Raw genomic sequence first — 20,195 nt, forward strand, 5'->3', positions numbered from 1 at the left:
TTATGCAAACATTATAATGAATATTGTCCAATAGTTTTTGTTTTACTTATATATTTATTAGATATTTTTTTAAGTATCTTTTGTCATTTATTTTTATTTTTTAGTTTTACAATTTATATTTTTTTACATCATACAAGAATAAATAAACTATGTTTTAATATTTTTTGTGACATAGGTTGATATACATAGTTTTTTGTATAAAATAATTTTTATAATTTAAATCACTGAAAGAATATGCCAAACAGTACTTTTAATTATTATCACAACAAAATTTTTAGAAAATTATGAACAACTGATTAATGGCACAATTTTTGCTTTTTTTGTAAAAGAAATTTTTGTTCCTGATTGATAAACTAACCCTATAGATAGGATTTTTAAACGCATCCTAAGGGCTGTCACACACGAATTGGCATAAACTTCATATACATAACATAAGGCCGCTGGACCAATGAGCATCGAGTATTAATTTGCCATATTGATTAATGCTTGATGCTTATTGGTCTAGCCGTCTTATGCTATGCATATGCTATGCATATGCTTATGTCAATTTGTGTGTGATTCAGCCCTAAACGTTGAATATCGTCGCGCATGCGCAGAAAACCATGCGTTTGAGAGAACATTATATTCTCTGTCCTTGTTTAACTTTCAATAGATAACAAAATGGGCACAGAGGGTTGAGAGGAAAGGAGGGCGTTTTTTGACAGCACTGCTCTCGTTTTCCTATGAAGAAATTGAAATTGGAGCAAATCTTTCACTCCCTCGTAGAGTGCGAATTGTTTTCGATGTAGATCTTTACCAAAGAGTAGTCGAAAGTGTTATTATTTAATAATAGTCTTTTTGGCGCGCGATTTAACACGATTTAAATTAATCACCTTATTAAATCATCTAATATTGTGATCCAAAATTGTGACATACTTGTGTACAGTGTGAGAATAAGTTCAAGTGAATTTATACGATGGGAACTAGATTTGCAGCCTGTAATTATTACACTTGTTATATCTGTATATAATAAAATTTTTCAATATATATATTTAATATATATTTCTATATATATATATTTAATATATTTTCTAGTATAATATAAAAATATTTAAAATCTATCTTGTAATTTATATAAATTTTGACTATATAAACGTACCCTACAGTTTTTAATACATATAATAGAAACAATATATATATATATATATATATATTAAAATTTTAAATTACAGACAGTTTAAAGCTGACTAGTCTACATGATTATTACCAACGGCTACTTCATGGGACTCAGCCGATGCCTTCTGGTTTGGACATTGCGAATACACTAAAATATTTTTCTCAAACTTTACTGTGTAAGTAAATGTATATAAAAAGTTATATGAGCTTCCATATGCATTTTAATACTTTGTATTATTGTTTCTTGATACATTTTATTGTTTTGTTCATAATCCATCTAATAATACAACAAAATTGAAATTTTTTTAGCTCTGTTAAAAGAAGTACGCGAAGTACCATTTGAGATGCTCAAGTCGCAACAGTTCGATGGAGAACGAATGGCATTATATCCCAATTTGGATTACAAACAACTTTACAATGCATTAACACAACTAATTGATGTTGTGCCATTGATCCATATTGGTTTGCAAGGTATATATATATATAATACTATCACATTAAAATAGTAATTGATAAGTAAAAAAATAAAAATTTGTTTTTTTCTTAAATAAATGCTTTTTATTTATCTTTAGTAATTACAATTAATATTATGATTGTATATTTCTTATAATAAAAATAATTTTTTCTTTTCTTCTTTTTAAATGTTGTTTTTGTTGAACAATACATATAATTCAATACAAATGATAATGTTTATTTTGTAGCATTTGGAAAAGCTTTGTTGCAATGTCTAGCATGCCTGTTGCCGTTCCTTGATCATGACCTGATTGACAATTTATCATACTTAACTGCTAGTACAATATCGGTACTTCCTACAGAACTACATGAAGACATCGTCAATTTCCTCTGTTTTTACATTTTGCCATTTACTATCAGTAAGTACCTTCATTGTATATTTGTAGCAGTATCCCTTGATGTTCATATCTTATATGACAAGCACGTTCATGTCTCTCTCCAAGAGAGAATGGCATCTGGGAAAGATTGAGTGCAAAAAGAACATTTTATTACTTTACCAAAATAGGAACTTTTCCATTGAACGAGAAATTGGCCTGCAGCCAAGTAAGAAACAGGTTGATAGTATGTAGAATATTGCATATAATTTTAGAATTAGTAGAATTTTTAAATTATATAACTTTTAAATAAATTTAATGCTTATATATCTTTACAACACAATATCCCTCAAGTATTAAATAATTGCAATTAATTTTGTAATTAATAGAGAGAAGAAAAAGAATGAAAATTGGTGTTATATATAATGAATATTTTAACTTTCAGCAAGAAGAGTTGAAGCTAGTGACAAGAATGCTGCTAGTCAGTCAGTGGCTGCTGTTATAATGATGGTGTTTCAATATTCTAATAATCCAGGTATCTTTATATGTATATGTGTAAGTGAAAAAAATGTATAAAATTTATTTAAAATGTATGTATAATTTATAAAATCATAGAAAATTATTAAAATTGTCCAATTAGGTTGATTGTTTATACATTGTTTGCATATCAGCATCTTAAAATTTTTCAGTAAAATTTCAGTAAATTTTCTTGTTATTGCAAAAAATATATATAAAATTTATAAATGTATAATGTATATGATATAAAAGAGTATTTTCTTTTAGCGCATCACTGTCAATTGCTGGAGTGCTTGATGGCTTTGAAACCAGGAGTGGTAAAAGACATACTTTGCGTCATCGCTTATGGTACTGCACCGGCGAGAGCATCGGCTGCAAAATTACTCTTCTATTACTGGCCGTCGTTTAATCCAAATTTATTTGATCGCCGTTCTGTATTGGTAAAATTTGCGAGTAAGTATTATACACACACACATGTGACATTATTATCAATTATTGTATTTCCAAAAAATATGATATACATATTTGATATATATAACAAGATAGAGCAATCGGTATTTGAGATGAAACGAGATGTGAAAAATTCTACTTCTGCATTTCAGACGACCTTACTCCGTTTGTATGTCAAAGAGACACCTGCCCGAATTTTGGCAATGCGGAAGCTGGTAAAGTTTGTTACGATCATCGTATTTCCATCACATTTGCTACTGAATCTCCGCCACCTCTCTATCTTTGTATCGAATGCGCAAACGAGATCCATCGAGAGCATCCGAATCAAATGTTTTACGATATTTTGCATCCGATGCAACAGGTATCCATGGTTTGCGAAAACAAGGTAAGCATATTGTGAGTCAAGTGCATTTATGTGTGTGTTCGTATATTTAAAATAATATTCGATTTAAGTAGATTAATTGTTTTTTGTTTTTCATAATCAGAATTGTAGAGGAGGACCTGATGATAAAGCGGCCATCAGCGTTTGCTTTTCGACCGAATGCGCGAGTTATAATGGAAATCATCCTATACGATATTGTAAGCAATGTCACGGTATTCGTCACAATACTCGTCGTGGCGGTGATCATGTTTATCATATGGCGCTTCCACATATCTCGGAGTTGGATTCGCAAGCGCAAACTTATATGGTTCAAGCAATCGTCAGGCAAGTTGCTATTTTAACCGTTGAAAATAATTATCGCGTTTTCGTCCGAATGTTTAATTCACCTCACAACTAAAGCAAAATCGTCGCACTTTACAGTTTACTTAAGGAAGCTGAACCGCATAATATCGATAGTAATCGGGACACGACGGAAATGGGCGCTGTCAACAAGGGATTCCCAGGAGGTGGTGCTATCGGAAGTACCTTCGGAAGTCATTGCGATCCTACGAGTTTAGAAGAGCGACAACTTCTCGGCAGATATGGCGTATGGCTGCTTGTGGGACTTTGTACCCCTAATAAGGATACCCCGGTTGAAATACTGGGCCGTTTATTGTCAATGTTATTTCATTGGTTTCATGTCACTGCCTACTGTTTCGATGGTATTGAAAAAAGACTTATACACCTTATCTTTTCTGTTGGTAATTTAACACTTTGCATATATACACTTTACTCAAGTAGACGTAGCCAGACGTAGGTGGTAGAGCGTGGTATCGGCTAAATATGTACAAGTGTAAGCATTTTTTTATATACACACAATGCAACATATATGACATACGCGCCTCTTTTGTCATCCTAAGAAAAATATCTTAAATGTTATGAAAAGTTATACAGCCGATATAAAAACCGTTTGGAAAATAGGCCAGAAATACGCCTAACGAAATATTTAGCCGAATTCATTCTATTCCGGCTTAAAGATTAAATATAGATAACGATAATTCAAGAATTTATAGATAATAATTGCACGCAAAATTAATATCAAAGATAGCTGCCTGCACACGACTCGACACACATTCAAAATTTGTACTCAAATATAGCGAATACTTTAAAAGAGATCATATTGTTATATGATAAATTCAGGAAATGTCGAATTTGTTCATGTGTTTCGATCGTATCTTATGATGCTATATTAGTAGTCTATATTAGTAGTTTATGACGCTATATTAGTAGTTTATGACGCTATATTAGTAATCTAATGATAAATATCATAAATTACAGTAGCGTTTTTGAATAAATTTTAATATTTTTATTTTGTTATAATTAGTTTTGTTTGATAATTAATTTTGATTGAAAATATTTCAGGCCAAGCAGAAAGCGCGCTCGAGAAATTAAAAACAGAACACGTTTGTGGCTGGCTTTCGGAAGTTATGAAGACGCATTATGAAGTATTCATTTCCTGTCTCTTACCGCATCCTGCAGATTACGTCAGAGTTGGAGGTCATTGGTAAGAGAGTGATTTCATTTTTGCCTGAGATAAATGAGAAATTTTTACACATACAATTATATATAAAATTAAAATTTTTTAAATATATTTATTTATATATTTTGTGTGCGTGCATGTAAAAAATTTAAAGTCGCGTGAAACGCATAAAATATAGTCTCTTGTACTGATGATATGATTATTATTTTTGATTAGAGATTATATGACTATTATTAATTATAATTTAATTATAAATTAATGTTATTTGTGAAAGGGAAACCTTGGCTTCGCGAACATCGCATTTGAAGGACGGACTGCATCGACTATTCTGTTTGGTACCGTACGAAGTTATTACGCCCGATGTCTGGGATTACGTGATGCCACATTGGATGGAAGCAATAGTAAATGACGTTCCCGAAAATGAACTTCAAGAGCTGAAAATAATATTGAGGTATGAGTTTTTGTAATTCCGATTTTTTCTATAATTCCCAATTTTATATAAAAGTCAGTCTTATAAATTCTCATGTTTAAACAGCAAAATTTTGGATCGAGACATGAATTCTTTGGGATTTGACACGAAGAAGATGTACAACTTCGTAGCGAAACGATTTGTCAATACGAGTGCAAAAATACAAGAACAGGCGCTTAATTGGTTGCAGACGCTCACTATGCTGGAAATAACAATACCTTTGGACCAACTGTTTTCAATATTCAGTGACGGGGTTGCTGTGATGCAATCAATGAGTTGTGCCGAATCGGAACAAAAACCAAGCAAGTCTACAAAGGATAATGATGAAAATATTACATGTATGTAATTATAATTATAATACATTTGTTATGTCATATTCTGAAGTATATATTAGATTAACGATATTAAAATACCTTCTATAATATTTTACTATATGGTAAGTTTGAGAACCTAATTTGAGCAAAATATGTATCCGAAAATTTTTAATGCGGAATTAATAAACATTTTATCAAATAAATCTAACGAATATCATCAATTGCAATCGTATTCTTGATTGAAGATTAATATTTCAAAGTTTAATTGCGATAAATATGTCGAGTTAATTATATATTGAATGAAATATATTTGGAAATCTCTTTATTTATAAGCATGGATATTATGTGATTTCTAAAAGAAGTATGTTTTTAAAATATCTAGGTTCCATAGTGGAAAATGACTCGGGAAAGTCGACACCACTTTCCGATGATGTGGTACCAACACCAAGACATATGGAATTTTCGACGAACGCCGAACTTAATTTATCGTGTTGTATTCTTATGCTTGATATATTGCTGAAACAGGTGAGGTAGAAATTTTATGTGATTATTTATATCTATGTATTAGCAATGCATAGAATATTTTGGTTTTATTTAATAAAAAAAAAATGTGTGAAAAATTTGGTTTTGACAGATGGAACTTCAAAATATGGATAAGCATACTGGAATTAATACATGGATTTGCCGAGATGCTTGCCATTTGATGAAATCCATAGTTGCATCTAATTGGAATAACTGTCATGTATGCGATGTATCGGACACCGAATGCACTTATTGCGAATCGAGGGTGATTTGGCACCAATTGTGTCTGCAATTGATTACATATATGGCACCGGAAAATCCGGCGTATCCTCCCGATGTTAGTTAAAACTTGCACTTCATCGATTTATTTTATCATAATGATAGTGCAATAAGTATTTATGAATGTTATAAATTTATTTATTTGTTTTTTTTGTATTCTTGAGCTATCTTGATGTTATATAGGATGTGTAAAAGAAATTAGTGAAAACAAATTAATATATTGTCATATATCTATTATCTTTCAGACAATTGTGGATGAGGCCGCGGAAGATCAGGGCCGTAAGAGCCCAGAAACAACAAAAAAGAGTGACTCGAAACCGGATGTAGTTATCAATATGCCGGTGCCAGAAATGCATTCTGTAGGCGGAGTTTTAGTTCACATGCCACACGTATGTATTTTTTAATAAATCCCCAATAATTATGACAAACTTTCAAATTAAAACGTTAATAACGTGTTTGATGTTGGTCTCATTGATAAATTTCCATGAACTTCCAATTTCTTTTAATGGAAATAAAAATTTTACAATGAGCTACATATCATGTTGTCTCTATAATCTCTCGCTGCGATTATATAATCCTTCATCAATGAAGCAGCGCATGCTAAAACTCGAACTTTAATTACATATATATGTCCATATGTGTGCTTTTCTCTCTCTTTCTCTATCTCCTTCTGTCTTTGTATCTTCTTCTGCAACACGGCCTGATCACAAAACACGGTAGGCTAATCTATGTCACCGGATTAGCTATTTTGATCGTTTATGTTAGTTTTTCGAACAGATTATGACAGCCACAGTAGAGACAGTTTCGGAACAGCTGGATCTCGCAGCTATAATGCCAACAGAAAAAGTCATGTCTGCTGTCGCGAGAACGGTTACGTTATCAGAAACTGATGTCGGTAAGACAATATTATATATATCACATTTTAATTAATTATAACATTTATAATAGTAATTTTCTTTTACATAAATAAGTACATAAGTACACTTGCGCTTTTAGCTACTGCAACGGTAAGCGTAGCAAAACCCCATTTGATTGGAGAAGACGATGAGCCTGTCAACCTAAGTTTAGAAGCTGATTTAGACGATTTTTGGCATACTTCTGTAGGGAAGTTTCGTTTTACGATAGAAGAATTGCCGGAACCACTTCAATATATTCATAAACTATTGAAGGTATTGAATATCATATTCTACAGTAAAAATCACGCGTTTTGTTTGCATAGTTCTACCTATTTATTCACTCGATAATTATGCGTTAAATCTTACAAAAAGTTGTAAAAAATTTGATTACAATAGTCCTACAACTATATATAAATTCAATTATATTAATCAAGATTAATTAACAAAAGATATCAAATTTAAAAAAATTATCTCAAATAAAAATTTTATTTACAGGAGATAATGACAATTGACAAACCTGACATTCTTTATTACATGCTGCAATGTTTGAATATAATGTGCTTGTATGGCGATGCGTTTAACACGGCAGTGAAGGATCATCAAGGATTCTTTATATGGTGCCAGGAAAACTTGTTAATAAAAAAGTAACGTATTTTATACATATTATATACATATGTGTGTGTTATATATTTGAAATGTTATCTTTCTCGCGAAAAAAAGCACGTAATGATGACAAGAAGAAGATACGCGTGTGAAAATTGTGTTCCTGCTGTTAATTTTTTCATTGTTATCATGTTTATATAGTTTATGGGAGCTCCTAAATGCAGAGCATTCGCATATAGCACAAGTGACTGTTCCATTATTATTACATTGTGTGACATTACCTTGTGGCACTGATACTTTTTGGCGGCTTGTACAAGAAGAATTTCATAATTCTGATTGGCGCGTTAGATTCGTTGCAGGTAATCTCATCATCACACAATTTAGAATAATAAATTGGTCTTTGCTATCTTTTCATCATTATAAGTAATGAAAATAAATATATATATGTATTTTTTTAGTTGAGCGTGTTACATTAATTGCAAGATTTATGGACTCAACACCTTTACGGAACATATTGAGTCTTCAAGCAGCATTAGCAAATGCGTTTTGTTACTTGATTACGAGCATGGACGACAATAACGTGTATGTTGCACAGCGTGCAACCTTATATCTCGGAACTATTCATGACGCAGCAGTTAGGGTAAATATTATTATTTTTAAATTTATGTGCGTTTCAAAATATATCTGATTTATCAGTATTAAATGAGATAAATATTTACATTATATTTAAATTTATTATATATTTTTAAAAATCGAGTAATTTATTTGAAAGATCTGAGTCTATCATTCTAATTGTTTGGCTTTAACAAAGAATTAAATTACATTTTTTATGATTTTAGTCGTTAATTTTGTGCCTGGAGACGCAATTCGATTCCGTAATCGTAGATCGGCCAATGGTATTACAATCGCTTTACCAGTTACACAATAGCCTTAGCGATCGACGTATTTTGACATGGGAATTTTTCTTAAACCGATTCGACACATTATTCCTCGAAGCACAAATTAATTTGGAGAAATCGGGAGATATAGCTTATTTGCGCGGTTAGTATCATAATTTAATTTGTAGGATTGGAAGAAAGGATGAGAAGATGTGTGTGTTGCAACCTTTTATATACATAAGTTTTTCAAAGAGTCAAGAATGATTTTGTGTGTATATTTGTATAAAATATTATCATCGTTGACTAAGCTTTTCTGCCTCGTAGATTTAAAAAATACAGATTTGAATAGCGAAGTGTTCATGAAAAAATTGCATCGCGCGCATGAGGCACTATCTCAATCTGACGGTAGCGGGACGAGCTCTGTAAAAACGCTGAGCGCGAGTTTCGGCACAAAATGGCCCTATAAGCGTACAATGTCCGCGCCCGCATCAATGATACCTCGACAAGACACTAAACAAGGTACATATATATAAGCATTCCTTGTGCTTTAAATTCCTTTTATCGCCTTTTCGCGCACTTCACAGACTATGTCGTACACTATGTGTTATTTTTTTCTTTTGTTTTCCGCATCTTTCACGCAGAAAAGGAAAAGGTGTACAGCCGACAATATTCCGCGCCCATCTTGAAAAGGAAGAGCTCGAGATTTGGATTGGGTCAGTTGTTGGGGTCTACCCCGCCTAATAACAGTATCCCAGGTAGAGTAGCGTGTGTTGCCTGCGTAGCTGTAGACGAGACATAAATATGTGTATATGCGCAAAAATGTTGCTCGTTTGTATTACACGGATGTTAAAGCATTCGACTGCAGATGGATCGTTCGAATAGGTCGAACAGATCGAACGGTAAGTAGCAATGCAAAATCGCATCATTGGTAAAAATGCCTTAATGTTCGCGTAAATGCACGTCCAAAGACTATTGCTTTCGATAGTTTTGCTCTGTTAAAAAAAACCTCATAATTCGGTTAAACACTTTGCATTTATAATTATTATTAATTAATATAATAAAGCTTCAATAACCACAAGGTCGATCCCGTTCTCTTCTTTTGTAAAATTTTCAGATTAAAAGGAATTTCTTCTTTGATATTATTGAAAATATGACAAGATGCCTTTCTTGAATTAAAAACTGAAACTATTCCCTTTGCTTATGTATACTTTTATATATATAATATAAAAATGAAACAATTTTTTTTTAATATTTTTAAAATATGTCTTTGTGTTAATGATCTTTTTCTCCCTTATCGCTTTGACTAATCTTTGAGGTAAAATGTGATGTGCATGTTTTTTCTCTACTGTTTAATATTAACTTGTAATTTATTTTATATATATATATATATATATATATATATATATATATATACATATAAAAAAATTTTTATTTATGAAAAATTATATACAGATAGATTTAGAGAAATAGTTAATATTACATTCTTATTTCGTAGATCTTGTTCTTTCTTTTTCAAGCTACATAAAATTAACATGTTAAACGAACATAAAATTAATTTTGGCAAATTTTACAGATGGTCATATACATTCACTGAACATGATTGATGAAGCTAGCGCATTACCAGGATACACTCACAAAATTGTGGATCTTGAAGAAGCAGATAAAGAAACGATGCACCTGCTAATCTTTCTGTTAATGCAATTTCTCTCCAGGCAGGATCAGGTGAATTGTCAATTTATTCGAGTAATAGAAATACACTCCTACACTGAAAGATAACAAAATTTATTATACTAAAAATATTTCGAAATGACAGCACATTCTCTCAATTTTGTGTATCCAAATTTACGTATCGATACAATTTAATTAGGCTTATCCGACGGATGAAAAGCCACTATCCAAAACACAGGGCATAGTCTTGCGGCACTTGTATCTTCTTTTAGGATATAATCAGACTGAGCGCACTTTCCATACTTCTCCACAACGTTTAAGGTGAGATTTCTCTATGACTTTCTTCTTAAGCTTCTTCTTCATTATATAATATATATGTATATACAATGTATGTACAAATATTACTTATATACATTTAATTATTTGAATTATAACATTAGACAAGAGTTTATCAAAATTTTTAGATAGACAAATCTAATCACTTAAATTATCACGAATAAACGAAAAGTATAAACAATTCTCAATTTTGTCGATTAATTTGTCAAACTGCACAAAATCAATTTGCGCTTATATTTATCATTTCCATCTCTCGGTTTAGTAAAATTTGTGATAATAAAATGTGAAATTACAGGCTGTCACCAGTGTTTAACGTCTTTATCGCCAACTTACCACAACTCTTAGACCAGAATCATGTGATGGGTTGGGTAATGACACCGCCAGTTTTGGCAATATTACAGTATTGTCCTTGTCCTCCACAATCTATACCTCCCACTGATCATCAACCACCGAGCTACAGTCTTTGGTATTTAGAGCCACACATCAGGCGATCTTGGTTGATGTCTCTGCTTGTTATTTTATACAAGGTGAAGAAAGTTTATACAAAATGCATTATTCAGAATATACATTAAAGAATATTGAGTTGTACATGTTTAAAGATAGAAGAATACGCGAAAAAACGATTTCTTTCCAGAAAGTTACTTATGAATTAATATATTTTTGCAAGAGAAAAGATACAAACTTTTTTTAATATAAATGATAAACTGTTTCTTTAGTGTCAGTATGGACAACAACCATGGTGTAATCAACTTCAATCATTAGTGAAGATAGTGTTGAATACGCTCGATACACAGCATCATCAATGTAAAAGAATTCCAGCAACTGTAGTTATGTCTGCGCCACCTTCCAGATCGCGTGGTAAAAGTTTGAAAATTTCTAACAAAAAGTGTAATGTATCACAGGGTAATTTGTGTATATGTACAAAACAAGTATTTCAGATGTGTCTCAACCCTCACTTGGAGTAGAGCATGAATTGACTGCGAATGCAATAGGGGAGATGGACACGGAAACTCCGCCTATGCGTGCATCAATGGTCTCCGTACATCAACGGAGTCCTGGAGGGATGCACGGACAAATGGAAACCCATTGGGAAGAAAATAATGGTCCAGCCTGTCGTTATTTCAACAAACATTTCACTAGGTCGGTAAATTTGTCGTCAGTAAATTTGCATGCAAATCTCTTTCTGTTACATTTAAAACAATCTATAATCTTCATATGAAAGTGATGAATGGCAAGAGATTATATAATTGTAGAAGATTAATTTGAAAATTTAACTTGAAATTTAATTTACATAATTATATAAAAGCATCATTATCGATATTGGAGTAAACTCTCTGAAAGATACAGTCCGCGTTATACGATACTCGTGGGTTTTATACAAAATTTGAAAATATATTTATTTTATTTTAAAACAAAACAAACAAAATTAACACAATTCATTATGTTAACTTAAATTGTATATATTATTTGTATAATTTATATAATTTTTTAATTTGACAAAGTAAAATTTACATAGAAATATGAAATTGTCGTTATGTGGGGATTTATTAACATTATATACAAGGTTTACTGCAATTTCTTATTGCATTTTATACGAATATTTTGCATCACAAAAGTACCAAGCGCGTTATATAGGAGTTTGTTATATTTTTAAAAAAATTATTCTTATTTATATGACTTTTATACATACACTTTTTAGTGATTTATTTTTTTGCCGCAATATTCCTTTCAGATAATATTTAAGATTGTATCAGATATTACTCTTTATTTGTTACTCTTCTGTCCTCAAGTAGTTGTATGTTATAATTTGTCATTATTGTGAATGCTTTTGCAAAGCTATTCGATGAATGCGGATGATACGGAGTCTGAGCTGGCCGCGATTCCTGAGAGTCCAAAATCTGACAGCACCTTACATGACAGCAGTGCAGGATCTCTCGGCGAGTTAGAGGATACGGTTCCCCAAAATACGCTTCTTCAAGAGCCACGACGTACGTCGATTATATCAGACGGAAAGAGTACAACTGAATCAAACAATCGAAATATTAATAAGTCGAAGACAGAATCTGTAACGAAACCTATATGGTTTTTAGGAAACGAAGATGAAGCTTGTCAGGTAATTATACTTAATACAAAAATCAACATGCATATAAGACTTTAGTTTAGCATTTTATTGTGATATTGATTTTTTTGTGAAAAGAGAGACCTGATTTCAAATGAAATAAAAATTGAGTATTTTATGATAAAAGTAATTATTTTATGACAAAGTGATAAATTCATACTCGTAAAAAATATTAACTGTAAATATTATGCTTTAAGAAAAGCAAAAGAAGAACAAGGTGTTATTTTATAGACAAATTAATATTAAGAAATTGATATTTATTGAACAAAATAAATAAATTTGTAATGCATTACATGATTGAAAAAAATGAATCAAAATTATCAATAGCCTAAAAGCACACATGTTATCTTTTGCTCTAGGGAAATAAAACTGGACCTTCAAAAAAATGGAGCGTATACGAAGGAGTAAAAATGATGGTAACGGGCACCTTTCTAACCGGACAACAGGAGTTTCCAAAATTACAACCTAAGACATCTGTGCCACCACTGAAGAATGGAAAAGGACATTTACCGTATAATGGAGATACTGTCTCGTCAAAACCGTACAACTTTTCAAGCGCTTTAGCCGTTGCTACGAGTATTTCTCATATCCAAAGGTAACGATTTCTAACTTCAAAAAATCAAGAAAAATAATTATGAAAAGTTTGTTTTATTCTTTTTATAACTATGATAAATTATAAATGATTGGAAACATAAAACTCTAAATTCATCGAAAATTAGGAGAAATTATTTTTCCCCGTTTTTGTATACTCTTTTCCTCTCTTTATTTTCTCTACATATTTTTAGAAATTTACATCAATTTGATGAGCTCTTCCTCACTAGCTTACATATTTAACATATTTAATATTGGATATTATTTTTTATCTTAATTCTATCCTATCTAATATTGAACATCTTTTTAATTTAATTTAATTATTTATTTTTGTATTACCCACAATGTAATTTTTTAAAAAGATAAAATATTTATTTTTATTAATATTGTATATGAAAAATATGTATTTTATATTTTAAACTTTTAGATCTGAATTACCAAAAGTGAAGGAGAAAGAGAAAGAAATAGAAAAAGAGAAAGAGAATGAAAAAGAGAAAGAGAAGGAAAAGGATAAAGAAAAGAGCAAGGAAAAGAAAACAGAGAAAGAAGAAAAAGAGAAAGAAAAAGAGGAGGATAAAGCGCTTGTAAAAATTGCAGGCAATAACACCGAATCACTAAATGCAAAGCATTTAGGTAGACAAAAGCATGTGGAACAGATCACTATTACAGCGACATCACCAGTTTCACCTTGTCAAGTGATCACAGTGACCAACAGTGATCATTCGAGTTCTCCAGCACTGAGTTCTTCTATATCATCGCAAGTCATAAGTATAGAGAATGGACAACAAGCAGGTGGTCTTCCAATTAGTCCACAATCCTTAATAACTACTCCGACAGTTGAAAGATTATTGCCCATTGGTACAATAGCTCGTGCGACTGGTAAGCAATTCATATTGTCAGTAATTCGCGTTACGTCACAATATGACAGGTACAACAAAAAGATAAAAAATTGTTCTAGTATCTAAATTTTTTACATACTTTAAATTTTAATATTACAACTCTTGAAGTCGGCTTTTAAAGTCCACAAATAAACATAGATATGCTATTGATTATTCTATTGATATCTCATAATCGATATGTATATATATTGATATTTATGTTGGAGATATCTTTTCTTTATATTTTCTTCACTATGTACGCAAGTATGTACATTTTTTTTACGTCATTATTTTACAGTTACATATCCATAATACAAATATTATAGTATACTTCATGCAAATGTGTAAACGTTATGTGTGTATGTTACTGTCACTTCAAACTTAAACATCAACCATTCTTATAAGAATTTTAAATATTGGCAGAGGTCCGATTTTATGATAGTGTATATTGTTCCATTTAAAATCCATAGAGAATATTTGACATCTGATGTTGCTGTAACAGTGACATTACATACATTATACCACACACTTAAATGCGATTTCTTCATAGGATCACGAACTGCACAACGTGTATTAAAATGTGAAGACACATATGGCTCTCCGGAATCACCATTATCAAAAATGGATATTTTGACAGTCAGTGAGTAGAACTTTTAAAATAATAGAATAGATGGCAACTAGTAAAACAAGCTCTAATGATAAAAGAAAATGGAAAAAAATGATAATTTAAAAGAATTGATTATAATTTTTTCACTTTCTTAGGTTCTTCATTTGAACAAGACAGTGAGACTTGTGTGTCCAGCGACATTACAAGTCCACATAGCGTTTCTCAGCTAGAGTTTCCAACGCCAGAACGATTGCTACCGGTTGGTGGTCCTCAGAGAGATTTCCCCAGCTTAGTCGAACGAGTACGTCAGGCTCTCAATATTTCGGATGTCGAAGGTAATTTCCTAAGACTTTTCGTGACTTTTCAAAAATAAAATTTTGTCAGATGGCTCTGTATGTCTGTACAAAAATATAAATATAATTTATATCTATGAATGCGTGCATTATCATATGTAATCTTTTATTCACACGACGTACAATTTTTAATCTAAATAATTTACAAATTTTATCGCACAGTCCCTATTGAAAAGATCTATATACATAGCAGACAACACAACTTTTTTTGAATCTTGATCTTTTCTATTTGATTTAAAACTTTTGTTTATATCTTATAGAAAAAATCTGACATAGTGCATTTTTAAAATTGTTACTGAACGTAAATTCCGTAACTTTGCAATTAAATATATTTTGAAATATTTCTCTCTTTCAGACACGAATAAATCGAATGACAATACAAAACATGACACTCGTGATGTGGTACTCACGAAGCAGGATAGCGGCGGGACATCCGAAAATATGGTAATGGGATGTCTTTTCTAAAACTAAATTTAGATCGATTTTAATACAATTCTAATTTATAAAAGGTGAACAATTTGAGACAAAAGATAAATCTGCAAAAATAAAATGTTTATCTTGTTTTTAATCAAAAGTTTGATACATTTAATGTCGAGGAAAACGAATGTTTAGTACTTTCAAAAATGTGAATTTAATGGAAATTAATTTTAATAAAAAGACATTAAATCATTAAAGACTAAATATTAAGTTATAATTAAATTATATGAAGGTATAATCAAAACATTTATATTCGATCAATTTATGTTTGTCTACAGTCAGCGTCACTTGTACCGATGTGCAATGAAATTAATTCGAGCAGATCACCCAGTCCGAGAAGATTGATTAAACAAGTGGCTCTAGAATCATCCCCACCAGCAGTTGATTCCGGAGATTTTCTCTCAAAAGTAGCAGATTACGATCAGAAGATTAAATCAAGGGATCAGTTTCGTATTCAACGTGACAGGGTACGAAAGATCACAACTACAACAGATCAAGATGCAGTTACTCATGCGAGACGGACAGAGTCCTGGTAAATTTTTCCATTATATATATATATATATATAATATACTGCTACATTAATATATACCCCTTATATTCTCTATCTTTTGGTCTACTTTTTAACGAAAAAAAAAGAAGATAAAATATACGGATTTCTAATTTCAAATAACTATCACACCTTAACTGGTAAATTGCTCTCTCATCCGATAGGTCTGGCCCACAAGTTCAACAAAATTTAGACTTTGTCTCTCAACAAGCGTATCATGCAGATTTCAATTTAAAGCAGAGTTTATTTCGCATCGGCGACGATTGCGTTTATGATAGGTATAATTTGACACGCTAGAGATATTATTAATAGTTATTTTCGCATTGTATTGAATCGGATTCGATCGACTATGATACAGGTGCTCAGAGTGCGGAACTATAAAAGAAGAATATTCTGATGAAGAACTCGGATTATGTATAATAACTTTGGGAACGTTTATTCATCGAGAACCATCTTTAGCGGCACCATTATTACCGGAAATACTTGGCGTAGTTACCAAGTAAGATGAAAATATTGTTATATTTTTATACATTTCGAAGTTTTTATATATACAGGATGTTAAAAAAAAAGATCAACACCCTGTGTATATACTACAGTTGCAAACTTATATACACTTGTACATTTTGTCCCATCTTTGTTATTTTTATCGCTTTGCCGCATAATAAATGATACTCTAATATACTAATACACTAATGCAGGGTTGGGCTTAACGCAATGTATCCTTGGCAAAGTGAAACAAATATGCATCTGCCAGGTGGTGCGGTTAGCGTAGCGCATCAGTTTCTTAGATGCGTTCTTCATCAATTAGCACCTAATGGAGTATTTATGCAAATGTTTCAAACTCATTTAAACGGTAAGGATTTAATGTGACTCGCCTATTAAATTGTGACTAATAGATTGCTTTAAAAACAATTGTTCTAAAAGTAATCCTCCAATTTAATCTTATATAAACTGTAGAAAGTTTTGATTAAATATATCAATTAGATTTTACAATGCAACTATTAAACATCAATATCTCTAGAAGACTTTGTATAATAATATTAACAACAATAACAGTTTCTTTTTCCTGCCTTGTAATATCTTCTTTTATTATTTTTTTTTATTTGCAGAGACAACAAGATTGCAGTTTTTTAAAAGTGTCGCGCAAGCTTTAGTTGATTTTAACGAATTAAATCCCATTGCACCTCTGCAATTGTTGCTCGAGGTAAGAAAGCTTTGAGATGATTGCATATTAAACACAAGTAAATTTTACACAATTCTCAATTATTACTAACAATTCATACTGCAAGCGTATTTTTTAATCAAGTATGCGAGAGAATAGATTACATACTTGTTTCATGTTAAAAATTCCGATTTCAGACGTTAAACATGAAAAAATCATTACCATTGGAACGGCTACCGATAATATTGTATAATATTGCGTGTTACTTGGATTGTTTACCATTGGAAGCAGGATTGGGTCCTGGTGCAGCTACTTGGAGTGGGTTGTTGGCACAGTTTGATGGACTATTTCGAAGACTGGTTCTTATGCTTTCTTCCATTGAAGATATTACTCCTCTTTTGCGAATTATAATTTCTATCTTGAAAGTACCAGGGATTCAGCAATCGAAGGTACATTAAATATCTAAAGGAATGCAAAGCCAGAAATAATATTGAACGTATTTTGATTGCTGTATCTCAATTATTCTTTTAGGGAATGCTGGATCCGTTTTCCAAAGTATTAAGTTATGCTATACAAAATTCAACATTGCGGTATAATTATTTAACGGACCTGTGCTACTTGTGTCACAGAGGATTTACTCGTGATCGTGATAAACACTTTTTTGGAAGGACAATTGTATTCGAATTGATGCAGGCTATTAAATTTAAAATTACAATACCAGATTCAAATTTTCTGTTACTTCTTCAATTTGTACTTCAGGTAATTAATTATGACATTTATAACACGTGCGCGTAAAGTTGTCAACTTTAGATATAATCAAAAGATATTAATATACTGTTAATGCAGGATATTGGAGGATCCTTGCCTAATACTATCATCTCGATGGAAAATGATATTCAAACGGATATGTCACCAATCTACAATACGAACGCCTCTGAATCTCTAAAGAGTCAGTTATCGGATGTCCTTGAATTTTTAGCTGATTTTCACACTTTAAGCAAGATCAAGGTAATGTGCGCGCGCTCACGTATGCATACGTGTGTATATCAAGCGACGATTAAAATTCTATAAAATTTGTATTTTTGCTATTTTTAAAGTTTTTCTTTTTTTAGAGTTACAGTAAAGGTATGCAAGCTGGATTAAATGAAGATACAATAGGTGGAATACTAAAGTGTGGTCTTGCTCAATATGTGGCTTTAGAAATTACAAGAGGTAACAACAGAGAGAACAGAGCCGTCGCGCGTTACTTGCCATGGTTATATACTGCACCATCTACTATACAACAAGGGTACGCTTTTTATTGCGATCAAACTTTTCCTTTTCCTTGTTAGCTTCTTTTCTGATGTCAGTAAGATTTTATCTAAAATTTTAATTATCTTAGTCTTAATTATGGAAATTGATTAAATGTGTAAATGTTTTTAGTGCTCGTGAATATGTCGATTGTATTGGCCATATTAGATTGTTATCTTGGTTGTTGCTGGGATCGCTAACGCACATTGCCATGTATGCCGGTAACACGAATAATCATACTCATTCAACAATACCGTTGGCGCAACCGATACCTCAAGAAGTGTCTTGCCATATTGCCGATCACATACAAATGATTTTCTCAGGATTTCCAGAACAATCGAAAACATCGGTTCTCCATATGTCATCGCTCTTTCACGCGTTCATTCTTTGTCAAGTAACTATTGAAATTATAAATTGAATTGTACACTTTTATACACATAGACACATACAGAGTTTATATTAACAGAATGTTTTTCTCTTGTTTTAGCTTTGGACGATATATTTGGAAGAACTGTCAAAGAATAACGCATCAAACAGCGAGAGTCACAATATCACTATGAATATTTTGTTAGAATTTTGGGGCAAGATAACGCCATGCATTTTGCAACTCGTTTCTTATTCAAAAGCTGTAAGTCTGATTCTAGATACACACTATTTAACTCAAGGTCTTAGACTCTGTAAAATTGATATATTTGAGGTAAGTTTAAAACAATATATATGAAGAGATAATTTTGTTTCTAGCTATCTGAAATGCTAAACTTGCATTTCTTGAGCTTGTTAGAGGCTTTGTTGGAATGCGGATCGATCCTGCTGAGTAAATTACTACCTCTATGGAATGCCATTTTATTTTCTCATCATGTTCAAGTAAAATAATGGAATAAAGATAAATAATTTGTGAACAAAAAGATAAGGCGCATTAACTAACTTTGATTTATCATATTTTCTAGCTACCGGGTCACTTACAAGTGCGTTTGCAGAATTGCCGCGATTTTCCGCCAAGCAAAATGGCAGAACATTTTGTTTCAAATCGTAGAGAGTCAAATGCAGTACTTCTACGATGGTTACATCGATTACAATTTAAGATGGGCCAAATAGAAATGCAGTCCTCTACCGCCACACAATTCTATTCTATTTAAAAAAGACAGGAAAAGAGAAATTCTTGATGATAACCTTATAAATTAGATTTGAGTCATAATTTTTTTTAAATTATTGATGTAGAATGAATGAAAAATAATTGAGAAGAAAGCGTCTTTTTTTATGTCCAGGTAATAAATGTTTGTGTATTTGCAATACATAATTTAAGTATCATATGTGCAAAACTATTATTTAATGATTGCAAGAAATTTCGATCAAGTT

At 31.5% G+C, this 20,195-nt stretch overlaps 1 protein-coding gene and 1 long non-coding RNA gene across 8 annotated transcripts; one reads left to right on the forward strand and one right to left on the reverse strand.

The window, feature by feature from the left end:
* Positions 1 to 663: 663 nt before the first annotated feature.
* Unc79 (UNC-79 domain-containing protein) lies at positions 664 to 20,109 on the forward strand. 7 transcript variants are annotated; one of them, XM_072910819.1, is made up of 47 exons: positions 664 to 977; positions 1,212 to 1,331; positions 1,465 to 1,626; positions 1,857 to 2,027; positions 2,428 to 2,517; positions 2,766 to 2,951; positions 3,101 to 3,333; positions 3,434 to 3,654; positions 3,751 to 4,070; positions 4,732 to 4,873; positions 5,124 to 5,300; positions 5,385 to 5,656; positions 6,015 to 6,157; positions 6,267 to 6,491; positions 6,679 to 6,822; positions 7,199 to 7,328; positions 7,430 to 7,602; positions 7,825 to 7,973; positions 8,134 to 8,291; positions 8,391 to 8,572; positions 8,772 to 8,973; positions 9,135 to 9,329; positions 9,452 to 9,565; positions 10,384 to 10,532; positions 10,678 to 10,799; positions 11,110 to 11,341; positions 11,531 to 11,672; positions 11,753 to 11,954; positions 12,651 to 12,927; positions 13,293 to 13,528; positions 13,952 to 14,403; positions 14,953 to 15,042; positions 15,165 to 15,344; positions 15,718 to 15,806; positions 16,118 to 16,371; positions 16,552 to 16,665; positions 16,746 to 16,886; positions 17,086 to 17,240; positions 17,497 to 17,591; positions 17,747 to 17,998; positions 18,081 to 18,308; positions 18,396 to 18,557; positions 18,662 to 18,837; positions 18,972 to 19,233; positions 19,327 to 19,467; positions 19,581 to 19,703; positions 19,787 to 20,109. In XM_072910819.1, the coding sequence occupies exons 1-47, from the start codon at positions 956 to 958 to the stop codon at positions 19,973 to 19,975; spliced, it is 8,394 nt and encodes a 2,797-aa protein (XP_072766920.1). In that variant the 5' UTR covers positions 664 to 955; the 3' UTR covers positions 19,976 to 20,109. The 7 variants fall into 7 exon arrangements, with proteins under 7 accessions (XP_072766920.1, XP_072766947.1, XP_072766929.1 ...); XM_072910846.1 differs by having other exon boundaries at positions 9,452 to 9,523; XM_072910828.1 differs by having other exon boundaries at positions 7,211 to 7,328.
* LOC140676150 (uncharacterized) lies at positions 5,204 to 7,125 on the reverse strand. The gene is made up of 3 exons (XR_012048540.1): positions 7,056 to 7,125; positions 5,537 to 5,626; positions 5,204 to 5,283 (listed from the first exon to the last, which is right to left on the reverse strand). It is a non-coding gene; the product is annotated as an uncharacterized lncRNA (long non-coding RNA).
* Positions 20,110 to 20,195: the final 86 nt, after the last annotated feature.

Source organism: Anoplolepis gracilipes, chromosome 1, assembly GCF_047496725.1.
Source record: "Anoplolepis gracilipes chromosome 1, ASM4749672v1, whole genome shotgun sequence".
Classification (NCBI taxonomy): domain Eukaryota; kingdom Metazoa; phylum Arthropoda; class Insecta; order Hymenoptera; family Formicidae; genus Anoplolepis; species Anoplolepis gracilipes.

What these genes read in the sequence shown, in the direction of transcription:
- Unc79 (XM_072910819.1), top strand. Translation starts at nt 956, where the DNA reads ATGGGAACTAGATTTGCAGCCT. An exon ending in GAGCTGAAAATAATATTGAG is followed by an intron (nt 5,301 to 5,384) that starts GTATGAGTTTTT and finishes ATGTTTAAACAG; the next exon opens with CAAAATTTTGGATCGAGACA. An exon ending in GTTATCAGAAACTGATGTCG is followed by an intron (nt 7,329 to 7,429) that starts GTAAGACAATAT and finishes TTGCGCTTTTAG; the next exon opens with CTACTGCAACGGTAAGCGTA.